Source organism: Tubulanus polymorphus, chromosome 3, assembly GCF_964204645.1.
Source record: "Tubulanus polymorphus chromosome 3, tnTubPoly1.2, whole genome shotgun sequence".
Taxonomy (NCBI): Eukaryota; Metazoa; Nemertea; class Palaeonemertea; order Tubulaniformes; family Tubulanidae; genus Tubulanus; species Tubulanus polymorphus.
Genome location: NC_134027.1, coordinates 4509568 through 4524852, shown reverse-complemented (window position 1 = coordinate 4524852; position 15285 = coordinate 4509568). Strand labels below are relative to the sequence as shown.

The window sequence follows — 15285 nt, the reverse complement described above, 5'->3', positions numbered from 1 at the left end:
CCGGAATCAATTCTAGTCTCGTCTAATTTATTTTTCTTCGTAAATTTTACTTTAAATCGAGTCCGCCGATTTAACTCGAATGATATGAATTATCCGGGGCAATCTAGTAGAAACGGAACCTCTCCTTGTAATATCAACTACATGGAATAAGGATGTTTGTAGTTGATTTCATTCACACCCTGCTGAACGGAACACAATCAGCATCGAAGCATTTATCTTACCGATAGAGATTAATCATAGTGTTTATGATGCTATTCATCGATGCATCAAATTTGAGCCACAATGTGCTGTATCTGGTCATCTTTCTAGTACTCCTAATTGAATTCCAGATATAATATTAGTATCAACATCAAACTGAATAACAATTACTGGTTCTATTTATTTATGCTTGTCCGGTATGAATATGATTTTCTATTACTGCTCTTCTCACAGTTGCTTCATCTGAAGAGTAACAAATATTTGACTGTGAACAAGCGACTTCCTGCATTGTTGGAGAAAAATGCGATGAGGGTAACGCTCGATGCGGCCGGAAATGAAGGTTCCTGGTTCTATGTCGTTCAATTCTATAAACTGCGTTCGCCCGGTGACAATGTGAGTATATTTCCTGGTAAACTCTCACCGGTTATTAGATTAGTAGCACATGTGCTCAAATAAAGCGCCGCATAACGCATTAACGCTCAATGAATCGGATTCAGAAGAAATTATTACAGATATTAATTTTATAATGTTCCTAATTGCCCCAGCCCTGCTGCAATTAACAATCTAACAACAGTTAAACCTCTCTACAGTGAATACTTTTGGTTCCAGGCAAAACATTCATCGTGCAGAGGTGTTAACTATAGAGAGTATTCACGTCATTGAAAATGAAGTAGAAAATTTTGCTTGCTTCTAAGAAAAAGTATTTGTTATGGGAAGTGTTCACTGTAGAGATGTGTTCACCTCCTATTACGAACTACTACAGTAAACTAGGAGCCTTTTCTATTCTCGAATATGTTAGATTCTTTATGAACATGTATTTATCTGGTTCTATTATTGTTACCAGGTTGTGGTTGGTGATAAAGTGGTGCTCAATCCTGTCAACGCGGGCCAACCACTACACGCTAGTAACTATGATCTCGTTGACAATCCCGGATGTAAAGAGGTAATTCAAATCCCCACATGCGTGATTATGAATATCGGAATTGATTTCTGTCCAGTTGTAATAAACAATAAATCATGAAAAATGAAAAAGGGGAAAAATTATATATATAGCATAATGAGTATAGCCCAGAACCCAAAAATGATAAATAAACCTTCTGCTAGTATGATTCTTGTATGTTACGTTCAGTTATTGTTGTATTAATTTGCAGGTGAACTCAGTAAATTGTACGACCAGCTGGAAAGTCTCATTGTTTATGGACTATCGTGAAAACCAAGATGAAGTCTTGAAAGGAGTAGGTTTCCGAACAAAACCGGAGTCACGGCGTGCAAATACATTAATCAAGTCATGATATATTTGTTTTGGGTGAATATTTGATGTATTCTATTTTTCAAATCTACTTGCTGTATTCCGTAGGGGGATGTTGTGCGATTATTTCACGCGGAGCAGGAAAAATTCTTGACTGGGGACGAATATAAAAAGAAACAGTATGTTTTTCTGCGTACAACAGGAAGAACTTCTGCAACTGCAGCTACCAGTTCTAAAGCCTTATGGGAAGTTGAGGTAATAATCAATAACTGGTTTGATTACAGTTACTCAGGTAGTTTTATCCATCTTATTCAAACTTGATTTCATTTTGCAGGTGGTGCAACATGATCCTTGTCGTGGAGGCGCTGGGCATTGGAACAGCTTATTTCGATTCAAACATCTGGCGACTGGGCAGTATCTGGCTGCTGAGGTACAATTTATACATTCATTCTTATAATGTTCCCAATCTATTTTGAAACTGTCTATTTCACTTGTTTGAAAATGCCTGATTCAGGCTCACAGCATGTGAAATATGCGAGTCGGTCGGTTCTTAATTTGGTTGGAACCGAACGGTGGTCTGGGAAAAATTTTGAACTCGGATATGACACTCAGATATGGCCCGAGCGATTCCAGTTAATATAACGAAGGTCTAGATAAATGAACAAATCTAATATACCGGTACATGTATTTAATACGGTACATGTTGTTAAAATTGTAAGTGCTATACGTCTCTGCTTAATGATTTTTTAAATGATAATATCTGTTATTCTGCAGGTTGATAATGATCCAACACCGGATGCAATGAGGAGTAAACTACGTGGTCTGTCAGGCTCTGCTGTCTACTCGCTGGTATCTGTTCCACACGGTCACGATATCGCGTCTATCTTTGAGCTGGATCCGACCACGATGATGCGAGGGGATCAACTCGTACCTCAATCTTCATTCGTCAGGTTGCGCCATCTATGTACAAACACGTGGGTTCACAGTACGTCGATTCCTATCGATAAAGATGAAGACAAACCCATTATGTGCAAGGTAATTAGCAAAATTATAAATTCTGTTGCTTGTAATCTATGTAATTGACCGATTTACTTGTGGGATTATTGGATGTGATTTCAGATCGGATGCGCCGCTATCAAAGAAGATAAAGAAGCTTTCGCTATAGTTCCCGTTTCTCCGCAAGAGGTACGAGATTTAGATTTCGCCAACGACGCCAGCAAAGTATTGGCAACTATTGCTCAGAAACTTGAGAAAAGTTCGATCACTCAAAACGAAAGAAGGTAAGGAATATTAAAACACAGTCAGGGACATTAATGCCACTGATCTGTGATGTTTTGTCTGAAACTTGAATTGTGAATTAATGGATTGGTGTTATGAGTGGATGTTTATTGCTTGTCACAGCCACCACCACCACCAATGTATGTACATGTTAATGTATCACTATCATCAAAAATACATGTATTTTTGCTATCATCACTCCCTCCACTGCTGCTGCTGCTGCTGCTGCTGCTGCTGCTACTGCTTCAATGATTTCAGTTCATTTCAAATGAATGATCCCATCAGTGATTGCTTGCGTTTCTTTTGTGGCAGCTTCGGTTTCAACGTTTCATTGTTGCAGAAATCATAATTGAACTCTGAAATGAAACCTGTGTTCCTTATCATGAATGTCATTTCTGTATTGCGTATGTTTCTTTATTAAAGGGCAATTTTGAGTAATCAGTATATGGGTAAAAGGTTTGTGAACATAGATATTACATGATTGTTGAGTATGTTATATATTTATATATCTGTTGAGGTGACTTTGTTGCCAACTCCTCACTTTATCAGTTTGAAATTTTACTCATGACCTCTCCCTCTGCTGGTTCAGTATGGGAGTTAGGAAGTGCGTAGTTGGTGGTTCAGTGTTGTCAGTTTGAATACACAATTTTTTTAGCGTAAACTTAATTTTTTTTTTATAAATCATTCTAGGCGAAGCGAAGAGTACGTATTAAGGAGAGAGTACAAAAATCCTTATATTTAATAAGAATATCGTTCTTTCCACCCGTTGTATCTGATTCCTGAAAATTTAAGTTTAAAAACATCAGTTACGGTAGTTGTTCAAAAATTGAGAAAACCAGATGAATGGATAAGTTTAGAAATTTTGAGCAACTGCCTCCAAGATGAAGTTTAGAAACTAGATTTTATCTTGAACAATATCTTTTAATCCACAGAACTGTTATTTCTTTAGCGTTGCTTGTCACTCATTCTAAAACAAACAGTTTTTCCCGTACCTTTTCTACAAAATCCCAGCCTCCGAAAAACTTGTTCTTTCAATCATCTCTCCAAATTTTTGTGTATTTTTTTTCATTTCGCTTCATTTACCTTTTTTGCCAGTTTCATTTCGGTTGATGAATTAAAGAGCTAGGTGGGGACTGGGAGGTAAATTTAGTTAGATGGGTTAATTTCCTGCATTCGTTGCATGTTTGCATCGGTATCGTTGATCAAGTGCAGCTATAAATGTCACAATAGGGGAAAAGACAGATACAGTTGCCAAGGAACTTGGGTGTGTCACTGGATCGAAATCGGTGATTACTGTTTTAAAGCAATATCGGGACCTGGTGATTAAAATTAGCGGCATGATATTCTGTGTCGTGATGGGAACTAGTTAGATTTTTATATTTCAATACTCAACCGAATATGATAATATCTCTACTGAATAGCATACCCTTATTTTTTGTCATACGTAGCTCTGTAGATATTTTACAATAAAAGATTTTCTATATAATGCATGATTTATGTCAAATGTATTTTCAAATATGGCTATATTTCATTTTGTAGATTTGTTACGCAACTACTGACTGATCTGATCTATTTTGTTTGTAATGTCGAGAATCATGGCTGCGACCCCCTTGATCTCGATGGCAGTAAAGCAGACCGCGAGAGGCAAAAACTCCTACGAGAACAAAATATACTGAAACAGGTATAGAAAGAGTGAACACAATTAGACTTGACAGATAACGGTAGTTAGGGAAAGATATGAAAATAATTTATTTGAAATTGTAGGTTTTTAAGATACTTAAGGCTCCATTTACTGACCACGGTGAGGGTGCAATGTTACGCTATGAAGAGTTAGCAGATCAAAGACACGCCCCATTCCGACTGATTTGTCGACTCTGTTACCGTATACTCAAGATGTCACAAGTCAGTTACCGAAAAAATCAGGTAATACTTTTCAAAGTTCAGAAGTTTTCAGGCATTATGAGAATAATGAGCATTTTGATATGATTGATTCTATTATATATTTCTTATTGATTTTTGTTGATTTTTAGGAATACATAGCTAAGGAGTTCCCATCAATGCAAAAACAAATCGGATATGATGTACTAGCTGAGGACACAATTACTGCACTTCTACACAATAATCGTAAACTATTAGAAAAACACATAACAGCATCAGAAATTGAAACATTTGCAAGTCTTGTGAGGAGAAACCGAGAAAGCAGGTAATTCCGTGATTCCATTATTCACCAGTGCCTGGGTAACCTGGTTTTACGTAATACGCCTCTTGTTTTATGCTCAGGTTTTTAGACTACTTGTCGGATTTGTGCGTTTCGAATAATGTTGCGATTCCGGTGACGCAGGAGCTCATCTGTAAGTCTGTGCTCAGTGATCATAACAGTGATATCCTTATAGAAACGAGGTTAGTGATAGAACAATGATTGCGATAACAAAACTTTTTAACTGCTCAAAAAACATGCGTGTGTGTCGTGTAGGTTGGTAAAAACGCAAGTGGAAGTTGAAATGGAGGTTGAAAATCCAGATGATGAGGGTGGTACAGAGCCGATCATTACGATTGAAGAAGAGGAAGAAGTCGTATTGTTTTGGGAGAATGGATCTAAGAGTAAAGGAATTAGAGAACTAGCGATGGGAGCTTCAGAGAAAATAAAAGAAGATTTACAAGTTCTAGAATATTATCGGTACATTTGTTATGAAGTCTATAGCGAATGCTTGAAGGTGTATCTCAGTTTCAAAGTCAATTGTGTTGTTGTTTTACAGGCACCAGCTGGACCTGTTCTCTCGAATGTGTCTAGACAGACAGTACCTTGCTATCAATAGTCTCGGACCACACTTAGATGTTGATCTACTTTTGAGGTGAAATAAAGAAATAAATTCGATTTAGATTGTATATCTTGTACAGTTCTATTCAATTGACTAATCTGATTATAACTGGTGTTTATAGATGTGTATCCGATGAGATGTTACCCTATGATCTTAGGGCTTCATTCTGTCAGTTAATGCTACACATGCATGTTGATCGTGATCCACAGGAAACTGTCACCCCTGTCAAATACGCCCGACTTTGGTCTGAAATTCCTACTCATATATCAGTGGAAGGGTAAGCATCGGTTTCATAGACAAGAATCTATAGCACCCACGGTATGATACGCTGATTGTGCTGTGTTGGTATATCAAGGGATAATCTGTTTTATCCTTTCAGTTACGAGTCAAACATCAGTAAAGATCCAGCTAAAGAAGCGGTTAAAGCTAGATTTGCCGACACAATCACATTCGTGGAGAATTATCTTTGCAATGTAGTCAGCCATGCGTGGTCATTTGCTGATAAGGAACAAAATAAGTTGACATTTGAGGTGACATTCGATATTTCGTTCTGGAATATCTATAGCTCCAATAAGCATGAATAGCACCCTTCATTTTTTTCTATCTCTGCTTGTTTCAGGTTGTGAAGCTCGCTCGACATTTGATTTATTTCGGTTTCTACTCGTTCAGTGATCTTCTACGTCTAACTAAAACACTGCTCGGTATACTGGATTGTATTCCTGATAATGCCATCACTATGAACGGGCGTCTATCTGAAATAGATGGTAGGTACATCATGTCTTCCGCTACTCTGCCATTTAGTTTGTAAGTTGAAGAAATTCAATTGATCCAGGCATGCTACCTGACACACAGATTGTCAACAAATAATCTTATGTGCTTTCAGTAATAACTAAAACAACCTACCTACTTCAGACTCCCAATTCTAGAGGACTTTGGAATAAGAATCTTAGTTCATAAATCAACCATGTTGATAATAATTGATATACTTCGAACTACTGTAAAGCAATTCATCCATGTTTTTGTTTGCTGGAATAAAACTGTTCTTGAAAGATTTGTTTTTAGTAATGGATGGTTGCAACACTGTGTATTATGTACTTTATATTACGTGTAAACCCCTCCACCTTGGGGACAGTTACGCTTGCATACAGCAACACAACGCATTATATTCATTATTATCACTATTACATATCATAACTTCCCATTAGAATATTTTACTATCCAGTGTATGGGTTGATGAGCGATGTGGTCCAAATATTTGTGAGACAAACTCTCAGTTTCAATGAATACTTCAGAGATCCATCCACCTTTTATGTTATTCCCCATTTTCTAAAATTCCCAAAACGATGCTGGATGTTTCATACATGTTTGATCATTGAATGTTATATGTGAAATGTTGAATCGATCTGGTCATATTCTGAGTTCTAATACACCAGTAACTTTTCATTTCATTCTTTGCTTTTCCTGCAGCCGAGAACAATAAGACACCAGGTGGTTATTCACAATCATTTTCCATGTTTTTGCACGTTGCTTTATGATTATTTCATTACTTATGTCATTAATAAGAATCGTTGTTGTTTGAATATAATGTTCAATATCATACATAGAAACCAACTGTAGTAAAATAGTTTATAGATTAAGTGAAATCAGACAAAAGATTAGCAAGATACACTCATCATATTGAATCACCACTATTTCAAACTAAAATCCTTTTGCGACTTTTCAAGTACAGAGTTGATGATATCTTTAAGTCTAAATACATTTCAGGTCCGATCAAAAAGAAAAGTAAGATACAAATATATGTAATTTGAGATATTTAACAGGAAGCTTTAGTAATGCAAACAAAGTTATTTTCAATAGTCAATAGTCAATTTTTACTTGTCATATTTAGAAATTTACACGGTTTTTCTAGTGGTGTAATATGTGGTGGTTATATACTGGCTTTCAATAATAAGCAACTTTTATTTACACACTCGTAACGGCAAACATTATCCATTGCAAGGGACTTGTGTGTAAAGATTTTACATTCATTTGTTTACAAATTGACTTTTTTGATGAAATTTTTACCTCTAAAAGACTAATGATCGCAAAAGCAATATACGTGTTTGGTACAAGGGCCTATTAATGATGCCAGGTCAATCAGTCCTAGTCAGCCAATGGGTCTTAGAAGTAACATATTATATGTCGTTGTAGACTTAGACAATTTTTCATTCTTGTTATTGTGTGTATGTATTCATAACTTTTAGCTCTGACTCCATAATTGAGTTTATTCATTTATGAATTTATTTATCTAGGAAGCCTTAAGGTTACTCGATTTATTACATAGATGGCTACATCATGTTTTTATCTTGATTGTGAATTTATTCGGCGGGTTGCATGCAGTTTCACTCTCAAAACTATGTCTTCATTTATATTTTTGTCTTCAGTTCATCATTTCCATGCTCAGGCTAAAAAGTATCATAAACGTACGTCTTTATTTATTTGTGCTTTTCTACTATTCATTAATACTTCTTGTTAAGCATTGATTGTTGATAATGCTTGCTTTGTCATTTCAAACGGCAGTGCTGGGATTCTGGTTAAATATCAGTTTGATACATAAAATATTGAAAAGTCAAGCTTATATAGCCAATGTGATTTTGCACTAATATAGTGTGTTTGCCTGTTTAGATAAATTTAACCTGCTTCATAACTATTATATACATCCTGAAGTAATAATCATGCTTGTTAGATTAGAACATCTTTAGAGCAAATATGTAGGCCTACATAGCTCTGTTTTCTATAGGTATCATTGCATTGCAGTTCATCATACAAAAAGTTGTTTGATCAATTTTCGATTTTCTGCTGGCTTTTTGTTTGTTAGTTTAGCCTTTTATCAATGTTTTTCTTCTTTAATGAAGTTGAAATGTTTCGATCTAGCAAAGTCTAGAAGTAGGAATGAAGAATAAAGTTGGCAGTATGAAGAATCTAGTAGCTGCATGTGTAGCATACGTATCTCTGATAGTATTTCTGACCTGTCCTGATTTTCCATCATATTTTCTTTTCATGTAGCAAAATCAGGCGTATTGAAGTCGATTGGTGGAATGGGAGCTGTGATGACAAATATGGTACTCGGTAGTGGAGGGCAAAATGGCCGCACAACGCCAACTGCAGTTACACCCACAAAAACAGATAACCGCGCTCCGGGACAACCGGTAAAAAAAGCTGATCCTGAGGATGTGTTAGTTATGGACACCAAACTGAAAATCATCGAGATTTTGCAGGTAAGTCGAAGATAAGCTTGAATTATAACTTCTCGAGGATAGAAATGATTTTCTGTCTGACTCGAATCAGACTAAGATGTGAAAGTTGATATCATGAGATGGAAACTATTGTTGATAATGATAATACATTGATGACCATGTCGTTTGTTTTGTTGTTTGAATGCGAATTTCAGTTCATCCTTAACGTACGACTGGATTTCCGTATAACGTGTCTACTGTCGATATTTAAGAAAGAGTTTGATGAGAATAATGTTGCAAAGTCTGCCAATGGTAAAAATTCTATTGAATCTGATGATATCGGAGTCTAATTTGCAGTTTGCATTTTACACTTCGATAGCTTTTACTCACATTTTTGAGATTCATGGAATGCTTTCACTTTTTGATATTCGCCATTTTTTCACTTGATTTATTTATTCTTTATATTCCATTAGTTTCAAAATTGTTGAACATTATTCTATGCATTCAATGGTTTCTTTTTGTATTATGAGGTATCGAGCTATGTTTTTATTTGATGAAAGCCACCATGGACCAACTTGTTTTCAAAATATATTCATGTCTGCGTACCGCTTCATTAACAAGAAATCATTTATTGCATAAACGCATTGAACTCCTGAAAATAGAGATACTGCGGAACATACATATCTTATAGCATATAGCCTAGAAATAGTTCTGACCAGAATTTAGTTGCTTTTGAAATGCTAAACATTTCGTTTGTCAATACATTTTTGCCATCATTTTGCCGCGATCATCAGAGCTATTTCGTATGTTTGATATGGCTGTATCAGAAAAAGATCGGTAGTTTAATGTGAATCTTTGTGATGAATTTTGCTCTGAATATCTGATGCTAATGCTCCGTTTTACAGTTCATCCATAATGTGCGTTTGGACTATAGAATCTGCAGTATATTATCACCATTTAAACAGATGATTAGTGACAATTCTAATCAGCTCGAACCAGGTTTTTAGTGTCGTTTTCTCATCTGCTTGTTTATACGCTGACGTTTTGTGAATTAAGTTGTTAGCCTACATTTACGCATGTACCGGGTATGCTACGGTATATCTTGTGAAGATACAAGCAATTTACTGGCACAAAGCTGATATGGACATAGCTGACTGTGTAAATGTAGACTGTATTCATATAAGAAATGCCCATGATTCTATCCAATAAGATTACTTGTACATTTTCAGTTCAATATATTGATGTCATTTTATTAGTTTTTCACTGCCGAAATCACTTTCCATGTTCAGTCATGTATTGCCTTGATCCATGACTGAACAACTGGAGCCTTTATTATTTTAAGCATGAGTTTCTAATTAGTCATTAGCTTAGTTCCTAAATCTTGTAGAACATGTAGTCTTAGGTAATTCATTACTCCTAGTTCCAAATTGATCAATACTCCATAATTAATATTCCTAGTTAATCATCTTAATATAAGAATCATTTCAAATCAATCTCACAATTTCTCATTTCATTCATCAATTATTTCTTAATTTTTAGTTCTGATTATGAAATATCATATCATTCTTATCAAATGTTTGATAAAAACCCCAGAAGTTTCATTGGAAAAAGACATGTATCATAGAATGAAATGGTGTTTGCCTTTAGTGAATAACTTGATTAGAAATAGTTATCTGTTGTTTACCCTCCAATAAGCTACTGATGTATACTTATTATAGTTATCTCATTATGCCTTACATTGTGATGAATAATATATTTACCCTTATGATAAGGAAAACCAGAGTATATGAAGGAAGGTTTAGGGATTATTTCACTTGCAGTGCATGTAAAACACATTCACTGCAGTCGTGCATGCTGCTGGAAAAGTGCACATTTTGCATAATTCAATTTCACTGAAAATATCTTCTCTTTCTGGTTAAGAGTCTTATGCTTAAGATTTTCTTACTTATTTCAATGAAATTCTTCGCAAAATTTTAGAAAAAATCCTCTGCCCCTCATAAGCTGAAACTATCTATACGGTCATGAATCATGGTGATGTGTTTGTTTGTTTCAGTTGGATTGGATTTAGAGAGTATTGGAATTCAAGCTGAAGAAATATTTGGCGGCCAGTACGTATTGTTTAAACATGTCATCTTCGCGAATCATTGCTGCATTTAGTGTTGATATTGATGGATAATGTTGCTGTGTTTTAACAGTAGTCTGGACAGTCAGGAGTTAGATTTAGACGGACAAGGGGGACGAATGTTCCTGCGTGTATTATTGAATCTTGTCATGCACAATTACCCAGCTCTCGTATCTGGTGCCTTACAATTGTTGTTTCGTCACTTCAGTCAACGACAAGAGGTTTTGCAGGCATTTAAACAGGTTTGTGGTGTACAGAATTGTACTTTTTCATGAAACTATCCTGGGATAAACACACTACATACTTGTAAGGTTGTAACAAAGCAATTGGTAGCTGGGGTCAGATCAGTAGTGTGATCTATGTAGTTTTTCATGAAACTATCCAACAGGGATTTTACGGAATAGTTTGCTTTTTGCGATTAGGTTCAACTGTTAGTATCGTCGAGCGATGTAGAGAACTATAAACAAATCAAAACAGATCTCGATGACCTACGTCTGCTTGTGGAGAAATCAGAATTATGGGTATTCAAGAGTAAATCTGGAGCAGAAGGCGGTGGTGGCAGCAAGAAAAAGAAAAAAGAGGGGAAATCTGATGATAAGGTCGGTCTTTCGCTGGTATATGCATCGCATGTGGGTTTATAGATAAAACGTTTATAATCGATTGGAACTTTTTTGTATTTCAGGATAAAGAGAAAGGAGATAAGAAAAAGGATGGAAAGAAAAAACCAACTCCCGTTAGTATCTGTCAGCTCTGTCCAACATCGAATATCCATTCTTTTTTCAGTCAGTGTTATGATGTAATTTTGTTGTATTGCAGGGTTTTCCTGATTCTATTGATCAAGGTTCTGCTATTGATCTTGATATTGGACCGGCTATTGAGCCAACTGCTTCAAGAAATTATAAAACCATCAAAGAGGTATGTCGCAACTTGCTTTTCTTACGCTGAAATTTGAGGATGCATTAATTGCCTTGATTGAGAAGTTCTAATCATATAAACCAACAGATTCTGATAAGGTTAACAAAACTTTGCGTACAAGATGCTGGAAATTGTAAAAAACCTAAGAAGCATGAGCAGAGATTGTTGAGAAACATGGGTGCGCATTGTGTTGTTCTAGAATTGCTGCAAATTCCATATGAAAAGGTAAGAAATGTTTGAAATTATTTGAAAAACTGATTAAAGTACGAGCTCCTGTTTCTTGGAACTTGAAAAATATACTTATCGTTGAATTGTAGGCTACTGATACTCGAATGCATGAAGTGATGCGTTTAGCTCACGAATTTCTTCAGTGTTTCTGTTTGGGCAACCATAGCAACCAGGCACTTCTCCACAAGAATCTCGACCTGTTCCTTACTCCCGGGGTAAGTAAATATTCTGACGTTGACGCAAATTCTGTGTTTTGTGCTGTACTCTTCAAAGATGGCCGTAGACAATTTTAGATGAAATAGATATTTCAAAAAAATTTCCAGGTGTTTAAACGATGTAATTGAATGATTATGAAACTGAACTGTAAATATTATCTAATGTTGTGAATGTATAATCAGCCCACATGCCAAGTACTGTTTATTGTAAGTGATAGAAACTTTAATGTACTATATTAGGTGGTATTAGGGATAAGGGAAACCCTGAAAACGGTGAAACATGTATATCAACTATTTGAGACTTCCTATGTATAGTATTAACAAAGCCATGGATCTATTTATGGGTTTACGCATGCTGTACTCAAGACTCCAAATCTTATCTTTATGAGAAGCGAATTTCTTAACATGGAAACTTTCTAAATAGCAAATTCACTTATATATGTTGCATGCCTCGATTTACGTATCTATAATTCTTTGTATCTGTATCTAGTTGACAGGGAAAGACTATACTTTGTTTAGTGTAAGTAGTTATGCTTGGGTTCCCTGTATACAATTCCTCTAATTCACTTTACCTATTAACCAAATTCTACCTGTTTTCTAATCTTTTAGAATTTCTATTTTTCATTGATCGATATTAATCAATTGAATGGTCGATTATAGATAATATGTTGTTTTTAACATCATTTGGAATGAGTTGTTCGGATAATTTTCTAACCTTCGCTTAAACCTCGGATATGGAATTGCACATCACATTAGCTAAGATTTTCCAAGAAACATTTGTTTACACACTCGGTTGGACAGCTAAAATCAAGTTTCGACCTTAAGGCTTACAAATTCCTTTTTCTTGTTCAATGCTTTAGCTTCTCATTTTCTACTCACAAGAATAAGAATCGAAAAACTTACTGAAAATGTCAACCTAGGGTAGGTTGTAATTTTAGATTTTCTTTTTTATTTTCTAGCTACTGGAAGCTCAAACAGTACGAGCTATCTTCCAAGATAATATACCGCTATGTAATGAAGTCACTGAAAAGGTCATACAACATTTTGTGCATTGTATCGAGACACATGGTCGACATGTACAGTACCTACGTTTCCTGCAAACAATTGTCAAATCTGAGGGACAATATATTAGAAAATGCCAGGATATGGTCATGGCTGAGGTATATCTGTTCGGATAACAATGGTCTTCGATAAAATGAAGACAAACTCGATTGAATTTTAATCATTGATACGAATAATTTTCAGCTCGTTAATGTCGGTGAAGATGTCTTGTTGTTTTACAATGATAAAAGCTCATTTCACAATCTGGTTGAGTTGATGCAGTCGGAACGACATCGAATGGATGAAAGCAGCCCGTTGATGTATCACATTAATCTCGTACAGTTGTTAGCCTGTTGTACCGAGGGGAAAAATGTATATACAGAAATAAAATGTCATAGTTTGCTTCCACTTGATGATATTGTCGGAGTTGTCACCCATCCAGATTGTTTACCCGAGGTATGTTCTCACTTCAGTTTTCCCTTCTTGACTTTGCTTGCATCCTTCTTTGTTTTTACGTACATCTCTGTGATGAAGCCTTCGTTTCATGACTGGCAAACTGATATATTATCAGGGAAACCCACAGTTGATGATATAAAAGTTTATTCTAACATAATCATTGTTTCTTTTCATCAGGTGAAGAATGCGTACATCAACTTCTTGAATCATTGTTACGTTGACACTGAAGTAGAAATGAAAGAGATCTATACAAGCCAACATATGTGGACTCTTTTTGAAAATTTCATGGTCGATATGGCTACAGTAAGTCTTAGAGTGTCTGTTTAATCTCGCTTTTTGTCTCAATTCACTGTTGTATGGTATACTGTTTATTTGTTTGTAGGTTTGTAATGCGACACATGATCGTAAACACGCTGATGTTGTACTGGAGAATCATGTTACTTGTACTGTTATGAATATAATCACTACGTTCTTCAACTCGCCGTTCTCTGATCAAAGTACTACAGTGACAGTAAGTATTATTATTCATCCTCGTGTCGTGTTCTTTAACGGAGAAAGTGATATGAAAGTATATGATCTTATTTATAGACACGACAGCCAGTGTTTGTTAGATTACTCCAGGGTGCATTCCGAGTGTCACATTGTCCATGGCTGACGGGACAACAAAAATTCCACGTCGAAACTTGTATAAAGACCCTCTCGGATATTGGTATGCGCAACTACAGAGCCTGAGTGTTTGGTTAGCGATCATAAAAAGCTCGATTCAGTATCTTCAATTTTCAATTTTTGCAGCTAAAAGCCGAGGAATCGCGATTCCAGTAGATCTCGACAGTCAAGTGAATACTTTATTCTCAAAATCACAAATCGTGATGAAACACACACGTCATTGGCTCAGTGCTGGACGTAATCGTAAAGACTCACTGATGGTCATTTCTCGTGATTATAGAAGTATCATCGAAGGTCTTCAGGTATAAAGTGATACTGATTAATTGTCTTGATTACCGGTAATTTGATCATATTCTCACATGTCTATTTTGAAATTTTAGGATATTGTGTCATTGCTCGAAGATCAGTTGAGACCATTGGTGCAAGCAGAACTATCAGTTCTGGTTGATGTGTTGCACAGACCAGAGTTACTATTCCCTGTTGGAACTGAAGCCAGGCGAAAATGTGAAAGTGGTGGATTTATATCAAGGTATAGTCTGGTGGAGATTGATGACAAATGATGTCGAAACTGTGCATATCAAAAAGTTAATGTGTAATTTGATTGTTTAGATTAATCAAACATACGGAGAGACTTTTAGAAGAGAAAGAAGAGAAACTATGTATCAAAGTTCTACAGACCTTGAAGGACATGATGACTGCTGATATTGATTATGGTGAAAAGGTGAGCTGAAGAAAAGTCTTACCAGATAATAGCATTCAACTACCAGTATTCATAAGTTTGGATCCGCTTCAATTTTAAGACTAGCATGGATCAATTCCCACTGGTCTGCTGAGATCGATACAACTTTCCCTCATATAATATTGCAGTTAGTAAAGAATGAAC

The 15285-nt window shown here is 35.7% G+C and overlaps 1 protein-coding gene across 1 annotated transcript in view; it reads left to right on the top strand.

The window, feature by feature from the left end:
- Window positions 1–15285, top strand: part of LOC141901918 (inositol 1,4,5-trisphosphate receptor-like) — a 29000-nt gene that overhangs the window by 4463 nt on the left and 9252 nt on the right. The window contains exons 5-38 of the mRNA XM_074789491.1: window positions 433–591; window positions 1043–1141; window positions 1350–1433; window positions 1556–1702; window positions 1782–1877; window positions 2222–2482; window positions 2567–2727; window positions 4265–4406; window positions 4490–4648; window positions 4756–4928; window positions 5006–5125; window positions 5199–5402; window positions 5482–5577; window positions 5666–5821; window positions 5924–6074; window positions 6164–6308; window positions 7968–8006; window positions 8590–8801; window positions 8975–9071; window positions 10813–10867; window positions 10958–11123; window positions 11304–11480; window positions 11564–11614; window positions 11698–11796; window positions 11884–12021; window positions 12114–12239; window positions 13199–13399; window positions 13485–13736; window positions 13914–14039; window positions 14119–14247; window positions 14325–14445; window positions 14529–14704; window positions 14783–14931; window positions 15012–15123. Coding sequence (XP_074645592.1) covers window positions 433–591; window positions 1043–1141; window positions 1350–1433; window positions 1556–1702; window positions 1782–1877; window positions 2222–2482; window positions 2567–2727; window positions 4265–4406; window positions 4490–4648; window positions 4756–4928; window positions 5006–5125; window positions 5199–5402; window positions 5482–5577; window positions 5666–5821; window positions 5924–6074; window positions 6164–6308; window positions 7968–8006; window positions 8590–8801; window positions 8975–9071; window positions 10813–10867; window positions 10958–11123; window positions 11304–11480; window positions 11564–11614; window positions 11698–11796; window positions 11884–12021; window positions 12114–12239; window positions 13199–13399; window positions 13485–13736; window positions 13914–14039; window positions 14119–14247; window positions 14325–14445; window positions 14529–14704; window positions 14783–14931; window positions 15012–15123 — 4779 coding nt within the window. The remainder of the gene's footprint in view (window positions 1–432; window positions 592–1042; window positions 1142–1349; window positions 1434–1555; window positions 1703–1781; window positions 1878–2221; window positions 2483–2566; window positions 2728–4264; window positions 4407–4489; window positions 4649–4755; window positions 4929–5005; window positions 5126–5198; window positions 5403–5481; window positions 5578–5665; window positions 5822–5923; window positions 6075–6163; window positions 6309–7967; window positions 8007–8589; window positions 8802–8974; window positions 9072–10812; window positions 10868–10957; window positions 11124–11303; window positions 11481–11563; window positions 11615–11697; window positions 11797–11883; window positions 12022–12113; window positions 12240–13198; window positions 13400–13484; window positions 13737–13913; window positions 14040–14118; window positions 14248–14324; window positions 14446–14528; window positions 14705–14782; window positions 14932–15011; window positions 15124–15285) is intronic.